The 14,457-nt window shown below is 37.6% G+C and overlaps 1 protein-coding gene across 1 annotated transcript in view; it reads right to left on the bottom strand.

The window, feature by feature from the left end:
* PMS1 (PMS1 homolog 1, mismatch repair system component) overlaps positions 1–13,823 on the bottom strand; it is a 47,690-nt gene extending 33,867 nt beyond the window's left edge. The window contains exons 1-4 of the mRNA XM_009277115.2: positions 13,681–13,823; positions 8,650–8,832; positions 6,454–6,556; positions 4,624–4,787 (exon numbers count right to left, since the gene is read on the bottom strand). Of these exons, the coding sequence (XP_009275390.1) occupies positions 4,624–4,787; positions 6,454–6,556; positions 8,650–8,832; positions 13,681–13,812 (582 nt within the window). The 5' untranslated portion in view covers positions 13,813–13,823. The remainder of the gene's footprint in view (positions 1–4,623; positions 4,788–6,453; positions 6,557–8,649; positions 8,833–13,680) is intronic.
* Positions 13,824–14,457: the final 634 nt, after the last annotated feature.

The raw sequence follows: 14,457 nt of genomic DNA, 5'->3' as shown, positions 1-14,457 counted from the left end.
GGGGTGGGGGGAAGGTGTTTTTAAGATTTGGTTTTATTTCTCATTACCCTTCTCTGATTTGATTGGTAATAAACTAAACTGATTTCCCCAAGTCAAGTCTGTTTTGCCCCTGACGGTAATTAGTGAGTGATCTCTCCCTGTCCTTACCTCAACCCATGAGCCTTTCGTTATATTTTCTCTCCCCTGTTCAGCTGAGGAGTGATAGCAGCTTTGGTGGGCACCTGGCATCCAGCCAGGGTCAACCCACCACATGCACTTACTCTGTCTCAGAAAACCCACATTTATTATAGAGGACTCAGACACAGAAAACAAACTGGTTTTGGACTACTGGATACAGACCGTAGGTTGAGATTATCCAACTTTGGAAATAAGAGGAAATAAGACCCATGTCTCAAGAAATAAAGACGACATAGTTCTAGGCAGAACTGTGTGGGAACAAGGCTTCAAAATATTATGCATGAAAAACACTGGGAAAAAAATACTCCCTTATACAGATTTTTCCTCAACAGGAACTGGAAAATTTATTGAGTCTACTTATGGTCCACCCGTGCTTCGCACAAGACATGGGACCAGTTGTGTATGGTATGACCTGCTGATAGGCACCATCTAAACCACCTGTTGCCATAATTGGTTGAGCCCTATTATATCTGAAATTGTTAAAACAGATATAGTTATCGTGTGTTCTCTCTCATTTCGGCGTTTGTGGAATAAAGGCAACTAGAACAGAATTAAAGTATTCTGTATCATCAGCCTTTCAACACACAAAGGCATTTCTTGAACATCAGCGGCTTGTAAAACTGAGTCGAGGGCTAGTGGTGTTAAACAATGAAGAGTGTGAAAACTGTTGTTCCAGGGAAGAGCCCTACACCACCTCGGGTAAAATACAGCCAGAGCTCATAGGTGGCTAGAACATGGCATTTCAGGCTGAAGAGTTTGACGTGGTTTAAGCGGTAGCTGACTTTGGAATGTTCTTAGCATGCCTTCAGATAATGTTAACTTTAAATAAACTTGCTGAATACTCATGTAAATTATTTCCATTTGGCTGTCTCATTATTCAATATGCTTTCAAGGAACATGGTGATGAAAGAAGAAAAATACCTCTTTCTAACATAACCATACTGGCAAGAGGATCAACATTATCAGTATTCAAAGAATGTCTTGGCAGGATAAACCTTCATAAAAAGAAGGAGCACTAGCTAATCCAAGTTATCAAAATAGCAATAGTACTTCAACGGTTGATCTGCAAAGTGATTCATTATTTATTGCTACTGCAAACAAAACATTCAGAGCAGAAAGAGCAATTGAGTATTTCCTATTCAGAAATCCACTGACGGAGAGTACACAATAAATGAACCCTAGGATGACTGATAAAAGGCTATCTATTTTCTTACTCACTAGAAAACAACCCAAAGGCAGGAAGAGCATCGTGGTTCTTCACAGAAATCAGACACTTAATGGTAATATTTTCCGAATTAACACAGATATGAAGTGTGGCACAATAACAAGAAAAATTTCTGGAAATTTCATTCAGAAGCACAAGAAATAATCCTTTAAAAAATTAAAAATTTCTGGAAATTTCATTCAGAAGCACAAGAAATAAAAAAAAAAACCCCAACCATGGTGAAAATAAGACATGCAATGTACTGTGCATCCTAAAAACATATACATTCAACAGCAAGACATAAACCTTTAAAAAAAAAACCCCAACCATGGTGAAAATAAGACATGCAATGTACTGTGCATCCTAAAAACATATATACATTCAACAGCTCAATAAGAGGCCTGACTTGTCAAAATAAGTTTCTGCTATAATCAATTAGGCAACCATTTTCAGATGCCTAACCTCAGACACTTCCATGAAAGTTTCAGCCTCATTACATTCTTCCTCGGTAAAGCTAGGGTTATGCTTTCTTCCATTTTCCTTTCATTTCTTATAAAATACAGGACTTGAAAGACTAGGTTTTTTGGTTGGTTTGTTTGTTGGTTGGTTGTTTTTTTTAATGTACTGGTTTTGTAATTTATTTTCAAGATTTCTTTGAAATACACTTTCACTTACACTTTCTTCACTTACTACCCTTTCGATCCATCTTTCCTCGTCTTGTTCTGGAATACCTCATCTCTGCTACCTTCTTGCTCTTTTAAGCCTCGGAACCTGATCTTACTCCTGACGTGTATCTTCTTCCATTGCAACAGAAAGTATTGGCTCAGCCTCAAGAACTTGCGATTCTAGGAATTCCTCTGAATAATTGCACATATAATTTTTTAAAATATATAATCTATGAGCTACACGAAAAATAAAGCCATTCTAAAGAAGTTGATTTTCTCCTAGTGTACATTTGAACAGAAATGTAACAGCCACCACCAAAAAAGAAAAAAAAAAAAAACCCAGACACCCCTATTCAGTAGATTATTATTCTAGTACAGATATACTGTAGTATCACTACAGGAAAAACACCTTCTGATCTGAATTAATAATTTTAATGACAACAATACTTAGCATCTGAAGGAAAAAGAACTAATGAACATTCATGTTCTGTGATATTATGGTAAAACGGATGCACGTAGACCTGCTGGAAGTTATTATGCATTGGAATTTCAGAATTTTGAATTTCTTAAAAGTTATGATGCAATAGGTAATTTTTAATTTTGCAAGGAATGACAACAGCAGTAGAAACACAGGAATCTGCATTCAAAGTTTTTTAACATTTTCAGACTATTTTAAAGCATTTACACATGCACTGAGACAGACTACACTTTCTGTACGATTTCTTAAGCCTTTAATTTTCCCTGCTCAGCAATAGCTATTGAGCGACCTCTTGTGTTGAAACATGTCTGAGCAGTTTCTTAGGTTTTTTTTCCTAAATAAGTTAGATTAACATAAGGCCGGCAATGCAAAATGAAGAGCCCAAAAAATCAGCACCATCTCTGTCATTACAATGAATAATACTGCCTGCAGATAGCATCTGTACTGATTACCTACTCAAATTGCGTATTGAAGAATTTACCTCTGAAGCTAACAGGATAGGTAGTCAAAAACAACGTGCAATGGCTACTATCATGCCGCTCTCCACACCATTTTTGCAGTAAGTATTGTGAAAAAGACATGTGATCAAATTCTTGCACATTATTGCCATTGTATTAAAATAAGCACAGAAAAAAAGAAAAACAAGATATGTAATAGTCTAATCAAAGGGGATGAAATCACAATACCATAAAAAAAAAAATCATTTGCAACTTGTCACGAGGGCAAAAACAAACCACCAATGAAAGACAAAATTAGTTTTATTAACCAACATTTAAGACCAATACTGTGAACCACTGCTAGATATGTCAAGGAGCTTAACACAATCTAAGAAGTGCACACCCATAAGATCTCTGGTTTCAAGCTTTCCATGGTCCCAATGAAATAAGACTGAAAGTAACTACGCTTTCTCAGCTTTGAAATATTAATTCTGTAGCCACAAGGCTGGCTTTTGTTTTTCACAGTATCTACACTTTGATATTTAGAAATACATAGATAAATATAACCAGAGCATGTTATACAACTCCAGAAAAGGATGGGCAATCTGTTGTCATTTCAAGAAAGCACAGTCTCATTCGTCATTCCCACTGAAAAGGAACTGAAGTGTGAATGTTTGGTTGATAGAGTAACTGATCTAAATTGCTCAATGAACAGGCCATATAGCAAGATCAACAAACAAAATTATTTTAGAACAGAAAAAGAATTGCTGAGGGATCTGGCCACAAGATGTCACACTCTACTTTGCAGCAACTTGGAAATTCTTTAGCATAGCTTTTTTCTCAGAGATGCCGAAAACAGAGTACAACCAATAAAATTAGCTATGTTAAATTGGGGTCAGGTAAAAGAGAACTGCTCAATGAGTCATTTCTGTAGCTGCGTGTGCAATTTCTGTAGCTGTGTTATAAAATTACTGTTCAATATGCTGTGAAGTCAAAGTAGCCTCCAAGCAGCCTCTGTTTAGACTTGGGGGAACGGATTCAAAGAACAACTACCTCAACTAAAGCCAGTTGTTATAACATAACGTTACTCTTACTTACACCAATGTAGCAAATTGGTTTGAATTTTTTAGCCTTTTTAAATAAAACCATCATTATGTATTAAGCTCTTATGACTCGGCATACAGCAAGCTACCTGTATGTGCTATAGTGTCTGTCTATCCAGATAGACAGCCTAACTAAGTAAGTTTTGAGTTTTTTCAGTTGGCTTAGGTTAACACTTGATCAGGCCATGTGGCCTAGTAAGGTCTCACTGCTTTATTCTGCAGAACACCACCATGATCTTTACTAACCACTAGCATGTAAAATCATTCTTATACTACTAGCATGTAAAATAATTTTTATGCTTCATGTATCTAAGCAGACATCTGTTGGAGCAGACCAAAAGGCAGATCTGAGCCTGAGTTTTAGACATTTAGGATCAAAATCTGTAACCTTCATAAATACACATCTATGAAGGGAAGAAAGAAGTGGAAGTTCAAAACAAACCTATGATCAAAGAAAATTCCTAGGAATGAAAAATTTTATGTAAGTATTAGATGAACTGCATAAATTCATTAGAAACTGATCCTTAAGATAGCTGATAGAGAAAAACCTCATTATTACCTTATTATGTGTTAAGGTTACCCTCAGGTCTGGTTTTATGATACCATATGCTGTCAGTAGATCTTGGACTTTTTTCAGTTCTTCCTTACATTTTCTATTTGTTGAGTAAAACTGCTTTCTTACAGGAAGATTCTTAAACAACTTTAGGACTGTTACTGTAGTACCTGCAAGCAGGTGACAAAAAACAAGTAGAAATTACACTGAAAGCATACCACTGACTGGATATTGAAGAAACTTCATTTTTACTTGAAGAGACCTGTCTGTATGCTGCTGCATACAAAATAAACCCTAGTAACACCAAATTAGTTCATATTACCATGAGAAGAAATATACCAAATTAGCAGCTATCCTCCCAAAAAAAGTACCTACAGACCTCAAGAGCTGTGATTCCCCTCCTTTATTTAGAGTTATGATTGCAGCACTAAGCCTTCTTTCGTACACACTGACAATAGCGAGAATCAGCACTAAATAAAGCTGAAGACTCTTTCAGTGCATATTAAGTTAACTTTCATTAGTAAAATGATTAACAGACTAGAATCTATTCAGACATATTTGGAGGCAAAGGAACACTGAGCTCGATCAAAGCCCTACACAAGCATTTGCTTTAGGGTAGTACCTGAAGAGCCTGATACCTCTGTTCAAGGCACAGTACATAGAGGAGGAATATTCACCTATCAACAGAATCACATGAATTCGTAGCTCATAAGGATATTGACTGAATTCTGTGACATATGTTTAATAGTTTGCAATCATTCAACAATTTTGACAGAAGACAAGGCAACGCAACCCACAGGCCGTGGAAAATACTACAGCCTAAATCTTAACAAGAGTCCCTGGTTAAAATTAGCTAAAATTAGAGTTCTCCGCTTCAGCTCATTCTTCGGTGTTTGCCATTGACTAGCCCTCGGCAGCTTTTTCTGGCTTAATGGCTCCCTGCGGCCAGTTAGCACTGAGGAGGAAGGGAGCCGGGTCGGCAGTCAGCTCACCATTGGGTGTACAAGCACTGCAGCCAGCTGGGGAGCAGCTTGTGGGCACAATATTGGCAAGGAGTGCTGTGGCTAGCTGGGAAAAGCTGAACTTTACAGAAGAGCTGCAACTGCTTCCTCAGGAGCACATCCTCGTCACAAGAAAGGAGCAACCCGCTTCTCTTCTGGGAACACACACTGGCTGGAGCGTGAACGCGAGGACACAGCGTGGTCTTTTAATGGTCCTCGCTGAGCAACAACTAGCTGAGCAGAGCACAAAGTAGAACAGATGCTACCCCAAACCTACACCACGTCTGAACCACCAAGGCCGCCTCTGAGGTGAGGGCAACCTTTAATCTTCCACACAAACACACAGAAGGATTTCTAGTGACATACCCTTCCTGCAGGTTAGAAAAAACTGTGACTTTGCCTGGTCCTACAGCCATGCTGCTTCCAGCAACTGCTTCGTACAGCAGCAGGGCAACTCTTCCTCCTTTAAGCAAGGATTTTGCTACATACAGAAACATTATTTTGGTCCTGAACAAATCTTTCATATACTTATATAGTGTCTGCCTGGACCTGGGGTATTCAATTTTTATAGTTTTTATTTCCGCTGTCAGCTTGAAGAAGTGAGTCAGAGAAGGAGAAACTAGTTTATAATCTCTAAAGCAACTTCCAAGACATATTATTTCTTACGATAACAACACATTCTCAGTTGACAGACATAAGGCAAGAAATGTTTACAGCTGCAAAGATTTCATACTCAGCCTTCAAGTACAGAACAGGTATTTCAACATCAAACAGAGCCCCAGAGAAAAAGAAAATACTTCCGTCACAGTGCAACACCAGAACAATGATATCCTACCTTGCCCAAGATGGGAAGGTTTTTTAGAAGTTATATGCCCATTACTATCCAAAGCATACTGAGTGCTGAAATCATCAGCAGCTGTCTTTGTTGTGATCAAAACCTGAAAAGAGTAATTTAAAAAAATAATGTTAATCAAGGATTTACAAAGTTCAGAATGTGCTTAGATAAGCTTTGCTACCACCCCTGCGTTACTTTAGTCACCACAGTTACATTTAATTCGTTTATAAAATTCTTCTTCTACAGATGTTTCTTACAGTCACAGAAAAATTCTGCATTATTACTCATTTTTCCATCCATTTAACTAAAAGCCATGCATTTCTATCACACTAATACACAAAGCATATCAATCCCTACTACCTACAACACACAATTCTATATCTTCTATTCTAAACACAGGTTAAATAAACATATAAGGCAATTGATAATTTCGCATTTTAATCCATAGGCATACTATGACAACTTCTTAAATTCATGTGAGATTCCACAAACATAACGACTACTATCAAACAAACAGTCTATTATCTTTCCACACCCAAATATATCTAGCAATCAGTAGTTTCATGTTTTGTAAGCTATTAAGGTAATACACAGAGTGGCTTTAGCAAGACCAGTCATACGCCAGAAGTTCAATAAAACTACAATTCCCTGACTTCAGGTATCAATAGTTTGAACAATAGAGCCACTACACTTTAACCACCTGAAAGACATAAAGGTTACCACACATACAGAGCTTCAAGATATTTTGGTTTATTTTAGTGTCTCATATGAATCATTCAGAGTTCAGCCATGCCTCTGGAGAGAAAAAACAGTAATTGATTAATTGGAAATGACAATACTACAGACCCACTTAAGGGCCAACAGTAAAGTACCTCTTAACTGAAACTTCGGGGGGCAGTTTGGGTAGCCAGAATGCAATTAATGCCAGGAGTGTTTAATTAACATAATTACTGATCTAAGGATTAAAGTAATACCTATTAAAGTACTTAATACACTCAGGCCACCTCCCATCTCTTATGAAACATGCCATAGAGCTGATTAAATGCTCAGAGCAGATGGCATCCTGCTCTGACAACTCATTAGAAGGAACCAATGATTGAGGTTTGTCATCATCTATCAAAACACCAACACTTTTGAAAGCATCTTTGGAAATCTCCATACAAACACACAGCCCACTCCTGCTTAGTGCAAGGTGAATGTAGCCCAAGGTAGCAAAGAGTCAAGCTCTAACATCTCTCCTGACCTTGACAGTTGATGGCTCCAATCAGACACAGATATCAGTATTATCTTGCAGGATCTAATCCTTGGCAGACTTAGAAAGAAGAATCCAGAACTTGACCTTGGCACAGCACGAATACAAAAAGGCAGAGCACAATGGAAGAGGTAGATGCTGTGCCCTTAACAGCCTGAACGCTTTTCAGATGGTTTTGAACCAACTTCCTTACTTTCAATCAACAAGTTAAATCCCAAATATCAGTATGCTGTCAGTCCTCTTAACACAAACATATGGATCAGCCTCAGATAGGCCAGGGAGCAGGTTCCTGTTTACTCATATGGACAACAAAGTTTGTGTAACTGCAGTCATATACATGTCAAGGAGCAATATGGAGCCCAGCAAGATCCCATGACTGCTGATCACCTAGATAACATCAAGGCAGAAATCCCTACTGGAACGGTAGCTATGTGGGCCATCAGTTCCCTGAAGTGATTTCTCCTGGCCACCACCTGCTGTTCCTCATTTTGATTTACCTTAATTCAAGTAGCAAACTCAGCCATACTCTTTGACATTATATTTGCTGATAACACTAAACAGGATAAGCCAGTGTTCTAAGGAATCATGTATCTGTAAATGTATCTATACCCTGATACAAAAGAAAAGGAAACACTAAGTAATCTGTCTCTGACCTATTCTGACTAAGGAAAATAAATAGAGCACTTCTGTAACCGGTATGACAGAAAGGCAGGACTGACACCAAGAAGAAATCCATACTGCTTCCTAACAGTATGACACGACTTCTGGGGAAGAGGGAAAAGGCAGCAGACACAAGCCAAACCGTTCAGAAAACATATCCATGACAGGCTGCTGAACAATTTAAAGTCTTTGTACTGATGTTTTAATAAAACTTTTGCAAACACACACACACACCAAAAAACCCACAACACAAAACACTAGACACATTTATAGCAACTGGTCACCTCTGATATGCAGCAAATTGATCCCAAAGCCTCCCCACGGAAACCGTATGTTGTCAACCTTTCAAGGTCCTCAGAAGAGCTTATTTTTGAGGTGTAGTGTTTAATTGCCATAACCGGAACATCAGCAACCTTGATTCCATTGCCATTGTCTCTTACTTCTATTTTGTTAAATCCGTAATTCTCCTAAAAAAGAACAAAACATAACAGAGCACTAAAACAACTGAATGAATTAAGACACAAGTTTGAAGCAGCTAAGGTTACAGCTTCTAGCCATCCAGACAGAAGCGGGAGTTTTGCTTATTTGGAGAAACTGAGCAGGCACTAAGTGTCTCTGCTTAAAAAAAAAAAAAAAGAGAAAGAAAAATACAACATGTTAGGATAGTAGTGATGGTTTCTCTAATTAAATAATGTAATTTATACCATGTGGTGTGGAAACAGCACGTTAATATAAATACAGTAAAATTAAAACAGGAATTAAGTAATTTTTTTTTTTTTTTACACCATGATGAAATTTGCAAAACCTAAGCTCAGAAAGAGGTCTATAGCTGGAAAGCTAAAGACTTTTTCACCTCTTTTCACCTCTCTTACCTATTTGGTATCAATTTTTTTGATATCGCCACAAATGCAGCCCTGCATCCATTAAAGTCCGTGGGCCCTCACTTAGAACTGTTTTCATTTTCAGTCTTGATTCATGTGATTTCACTACTTCAGTAATTTTCCAGTGTCTATATTGTGTCTCAATATACAGAAGCTGAAATTCTAATGGGGGCAAGGCATGAATGGGGACAGAAATACAAAAGCTTGTAAAGAGGTACAATACTTTACAGAAAGAAGTAAAGGTTCCTAGAGGCTCTTTTAAAAACAGCTTTCAAGGAAACAAAGTTGAATCTTTGTGATTTACCTTTACGTACATGCAATACATATTTTACTGAATTCTAATTTAAATATGTCATTTCAATAAGCACCAGCATAAATAGGGTAAAACTCTGAAAACCCAGATAATTAGGACAGCTAAATGAAAGATGGAATTCAGGTTCTATAACATCTCAAACAGGTGCAGCAAACAAATGCTTCCTTCCAGCTACATTATAATCTGCACATGTAAATCGCACCCAAAAGAACCACAAGCCAGGAGGAGAAAGTAATTAGAGCTGCAGGATCACTAACTAACTTTTACAGAAGCACGCCTGGCTCTTTGAAAAGATTACGATGTAACATACAGAAAAATGTGCTGTACTGTGTAATACATCTAGGCGACCTTAAAATTGTTTTTGCTTAGAAAGAGTATCTTGAATTAGTGGCTACCACCACTGATGCTGTACAGAGCACGTGATGGTTGCTCACAGAGAGCTGATTGATTAAACAGAACTAACTCTGTTGTCCCATCTGGGCATATACTGAAAACAGTTATGAAAAAATATAATGTACTCTCAGGGTTATTTCTCAAAGTAAAAAAATAATGCAGTTAAAAACAAAAGGAAGGTATCTAAAGATATTATCTGTATTCCCACATAATCTGCATTAGGAAACATCAAAAGCCTCTGAGGTAGGCACAGAACTCTATATATTTAATTAACTGATACACAATAGAAATGTGGGTACATTTCACTTTCCGTATTAATGAACAGTGCTAAAGCTATCTTCAGGTGAAAACCAATGCTTTTGCTAATATTTGAGACAACCTCCTACTGGGAAGCAAAACAGAACCTAAGCAATACACCTCAACTGAACATAAAAACACATAAGGAGATATAAACGGGAAACCTTCTACCCTGCTGCTGTATGCACTAACGAAGGGTTTGAGCATTTTACAATGAACCCCTATTTTCCATTCTGATATGTACTTCCAGACCACTTAACTGCTTAGGAAAAGTGAGATTTATCTTCTTCAACTTGAATCAAAATGTTACATGAATGATTCTCTATTTCTTTTCTAATATTATTCATTTTACTTAAAATATTACAGTGCTTAAGCTTTGTATTCTGTAACACCTTCCACCATGATACATGACCTAAATACTACTGAGGTTGTGATCCCATGAGATGTTTAAGTTGCTCTACCACATCACTGATGCCAAACCATATGGTTCAACTCCTTCCTCTTTTACTCACAACTGCACAGCCCCATCTTTGTTTCAGCTACAGCTCTATTACTCATGAGCACTCTAAGGTCAATTCAGCTTATTAAACTGGCACAAATAATACACTTCTGCTGGGTTACTTTTCTTTTGCATTAGCAAGATGAATGGATCACGAGAGGCAGAAATGTCTAGCAATGCCGTGCAGATGGACGTAGGACTTCGTTTTTCAGGCAATGAGATGGATCAGGTGTACAGTGGAACCTAACCCCGAGCTAAACTTCCTCTGAGAAGGTTCTAAGGATTAAAGCTCCCACTTCATGCACTGATACAAAAAAGGTGCAGAAACGAGTGCCTGCCTTTTACGACAGCCATTTCGTGTAATAGTAGTAAACATGTAGCTAAGATCCATCCTTCCCGAATCCCAGCTTTGCTCCAACTACTAACACAGGCAGTTGCTCATCTTCTCTATTAATTAAAATATGCAGGTCTCAGTCAGACTGTGCAGATTATTCTCATAAATTCCTGTTGTTAGAGGTCAGTCAGGGAAACTGACAGACTGATGCCCGTGGAGTCTCTTTATCCATACACAAGCAATTATATTGCTGCATCAATGGTTTTTAGCATACTTTAACCTGAAAGCCAGGACATCATGTCAAGAATAAAACCATCATTCTACATGTGCTTAATGCACAGCCATGCTACAGAGGCAGTTGACCCCGCTGCTAACAACAAGGCAAGCTCCACCATGTTCCTATTTCTAAAAGCAACAAAGCTGAGTTTCAAATTAATAAATAGATACCACTCAACACCTTATAGAAAGGCCACAGTTCAGTTTCTAAGCAAATGACTGGCTTTTAATTGTAATTAAAGTAATATCACATTATCTAAAACTACAGTATAAGCTGATGTTTTTCCCAGTGTTGTGTAAAAGCTAGTTGATACACAGTGCAAAGGCGCTCAATAACATCACCTTTTGGAGTTGCATCAACCAAGAAGTTAACAAGAATAGAAGACTAGCCAAAGCTTCCCACTACAACTGACCACTGCCACAGTTTCTACCTGAGAATCATTCCACCTGCAGGTTAACTCCTGTCCGTCTGTCTCCAAAAAAGCCATTCCTGTCTTTATTCAGGCAAACTGGGTAACAAGTCTGAATGAATCAGCTAGCCTTCCTAATCCATCTGGAAAAGGTTAAAACAATGAAAATGGTGCAAGTTTCAGGCAAAAAACACCAAGCTGTAAAATGAAATTTCAAAGTTTCCGTTCTCTATTACACTTTTGAACTAAACCAGAGTTAATGTGCTCATTGAGCTCTATTATGTGGTTGACCTTATTTAAATTTCACGCAATAAAAATAGTATTTTGATATAAAAATATTCTTATCACAAAAAAACCCAGGAAAAAATCCACTGTTTTACAGTATTACAGTGTACAGTTGTGCAAAGTGCAGGTTTTCTCTTCTCCCCTAGTACTCACAGAAGAACAATCAGCAAATCTTGTTTACTCACTGACAACCTGTGTAAAGCCAGGTTTGTTTGTTTATTTTAGAAATACAGTGATTTGGATTGGGCTGAACTGACAAAGAATGTAACTAGTGCAGATGACTAATGCACTGAAAATGGTTGAGAATGCTCTTTTTAATTGATTTGGGACCTCTCACTATGGAAATAGCTGGTTATTGCACTATGAAACCCACGCTGATTAGAGGGCTTTCTCCTCCAGCTATCTGCATGGCTCTGTATCGGCACTCCAGTAAAAGAGACAAGGTTTGTTCTAACAATTTTTGAAGGCTCCAAAACCTTCTGTTGACTTCTTGCAGTTATTGATTGGCTCACAGGATCCAGTTCTGATACCCTTACCCCCAGAACTGTGCACACATTACTCACTTTGGAGTTACTCACGAAGCAAGATACTACGCAGTCTAAATATTGAGAAGATAGAGGTCATCACAGACCATAGTAAAGACAGAGTCTCTTCAGCTCACTTAAGGCAAATAACAAATAAGCATGTTCCTTGGCATCTGCAGGAAACCATACTCAGATGGAAAACACTTGAGACTCATTCAGAAAAGATAGCAGTGATACGGACAAAGAAACAAGCAGAAATTGAATTGCCCTCCTAATTAAGAGCATTTGTCTAACACTTAGTTCAAGAATAGCCTATACATTCACTGTTATTTGCAGGAAAGGAAATTGGATGTGATTCTGGATACATCCATTTATACAGACTGTAACAACACACTTTCTTACGAAGCAGGAGATACTGCTACTATGCAGCTGTTGACAAAATACTGCAAAACCAGAAATACTCATGGCAGCAAGAGAAGCTGATCAGTTAGCCATTTTACCCAATTTGGGGAAAAAAGCACAAGTTCTTTATTATAAGCAATATCTTCTTTTTTCAGAAACTATCCTTGAGTGATATGCCAACTTTTTTTTAACATCTTATAAAAATAAAATGTTAGAAGTAGCCAGAGCTCGCCATGCTAATTAGGGACCATGTGGTAATTTATATCACAAAAAACATCTACCATGGCCATCAACCTTTTCCATTGTTTCCATTTTCACCTTCCTGACAATATTTTGTGATGAGCATTAAATATGCCAGTCTAGCAGTGAAACTTAAGTCCAACATCTTTTAAAACAAGCTATTGGTCAGAAAAAGTAACTTGTAAGTAGGAAAAGAAGTATTAAAGAAGTTGACACTTTTTCCCCAAGATACACTCGGGAGCACAAATATGCCTTACTGTTTCAGTGGGGCCTCAAAAATGTTAATGGAAACTGATTTTGGACCGTTTTTATTTGAGGTTAAAATATGTATGTATAAATACTACTAATACCCTTCTATTCCCCAAACCACGATAGCCTAAAAAATACATTTGCAGTGGAACAACTTTCCTTGCATCTTATTTTACATCCAATTCTTTGTAAGAGAAAGAAAGAGGACTTACCAGTTTAATGTCAATATTTGTGGCACTGGCATCCAAGGAATTTTCTATCAGCTCCTTCACCACGCTGACAACTGACGTAATCACCTGAGAACTTGAAAGGAGACGAATAGTGTCTGCCGACAGCTGTTTCATAGTGGAATTAAGAGTCAGAGAAGCTGCATAGAAAGATAACAGAAAAAGAACGTAAAAGGCACATTACAAATACATATTCCTAAGTAATTGTTTTACAGCAACTTTTAAATGTAGGTGAAAAATAACAGTACGGTTAAAGAGTATGATTTTCGAAATACAGTAAGACCCAGCCTCCTCTGCAGTCAACGGGATTTTGACTTGTGGAAGAAACAGAACACAGAGGTCTAGACTAGAAAACGTTATTTTAAGCAGATTAAACTTCTAATGAAAAAAAATTAAGAATTCAGAGATATATTGACCAAACCAGTATCTCACATGTATAGAGTCATCTCCTGTAAATTACTGTAATGTGTGGTTGTGATCTTGCAATTATAACAGAGTAGACAGACCAGATGGTAACCTAGAGTGCCAGTCAGAAATGTCTTCAGATAGGGTATTTACCCAGCATCAGGTCTAATTCCAGCACTGATGCAAAAAAATAGAAATTTTGCATCTTTTTTTATTTTTTTTAAAAACTCCTTGCATCTTGTTTTCCCTACATTTAAAATTTCTTAGCTCAGCACTGCTGTGTTGCACGTACAATTCCCAGTACCCAAAAATTCATGGAAGCAACACAACCTGAAGGTAACTGTTTTGGAGCCGGGA

The sequence above is a fragment of the Aptenodytes forsteri genome, unplaced genomic scaffold, assembly GCF_000699145.1.
Source record: "Aptenodytes forsteri isolate BGI_AS27 unplaced genomic scaffold, ASM69914v1 Scaffold145, whole genome shotgun sequence".
NCBI classification, from domain to species: Eukaryota; Metazoa; Chordata; class Aves; order Sphenisciformes; family Spheniscidae; genus Aptenodytes; species Aptenodytes forsteri.
The sequence above is the reverse complement of the archived record's forward strand: the minus strand, read 5'-3'. Positions and strand labels throughout refer to the sequence as shown.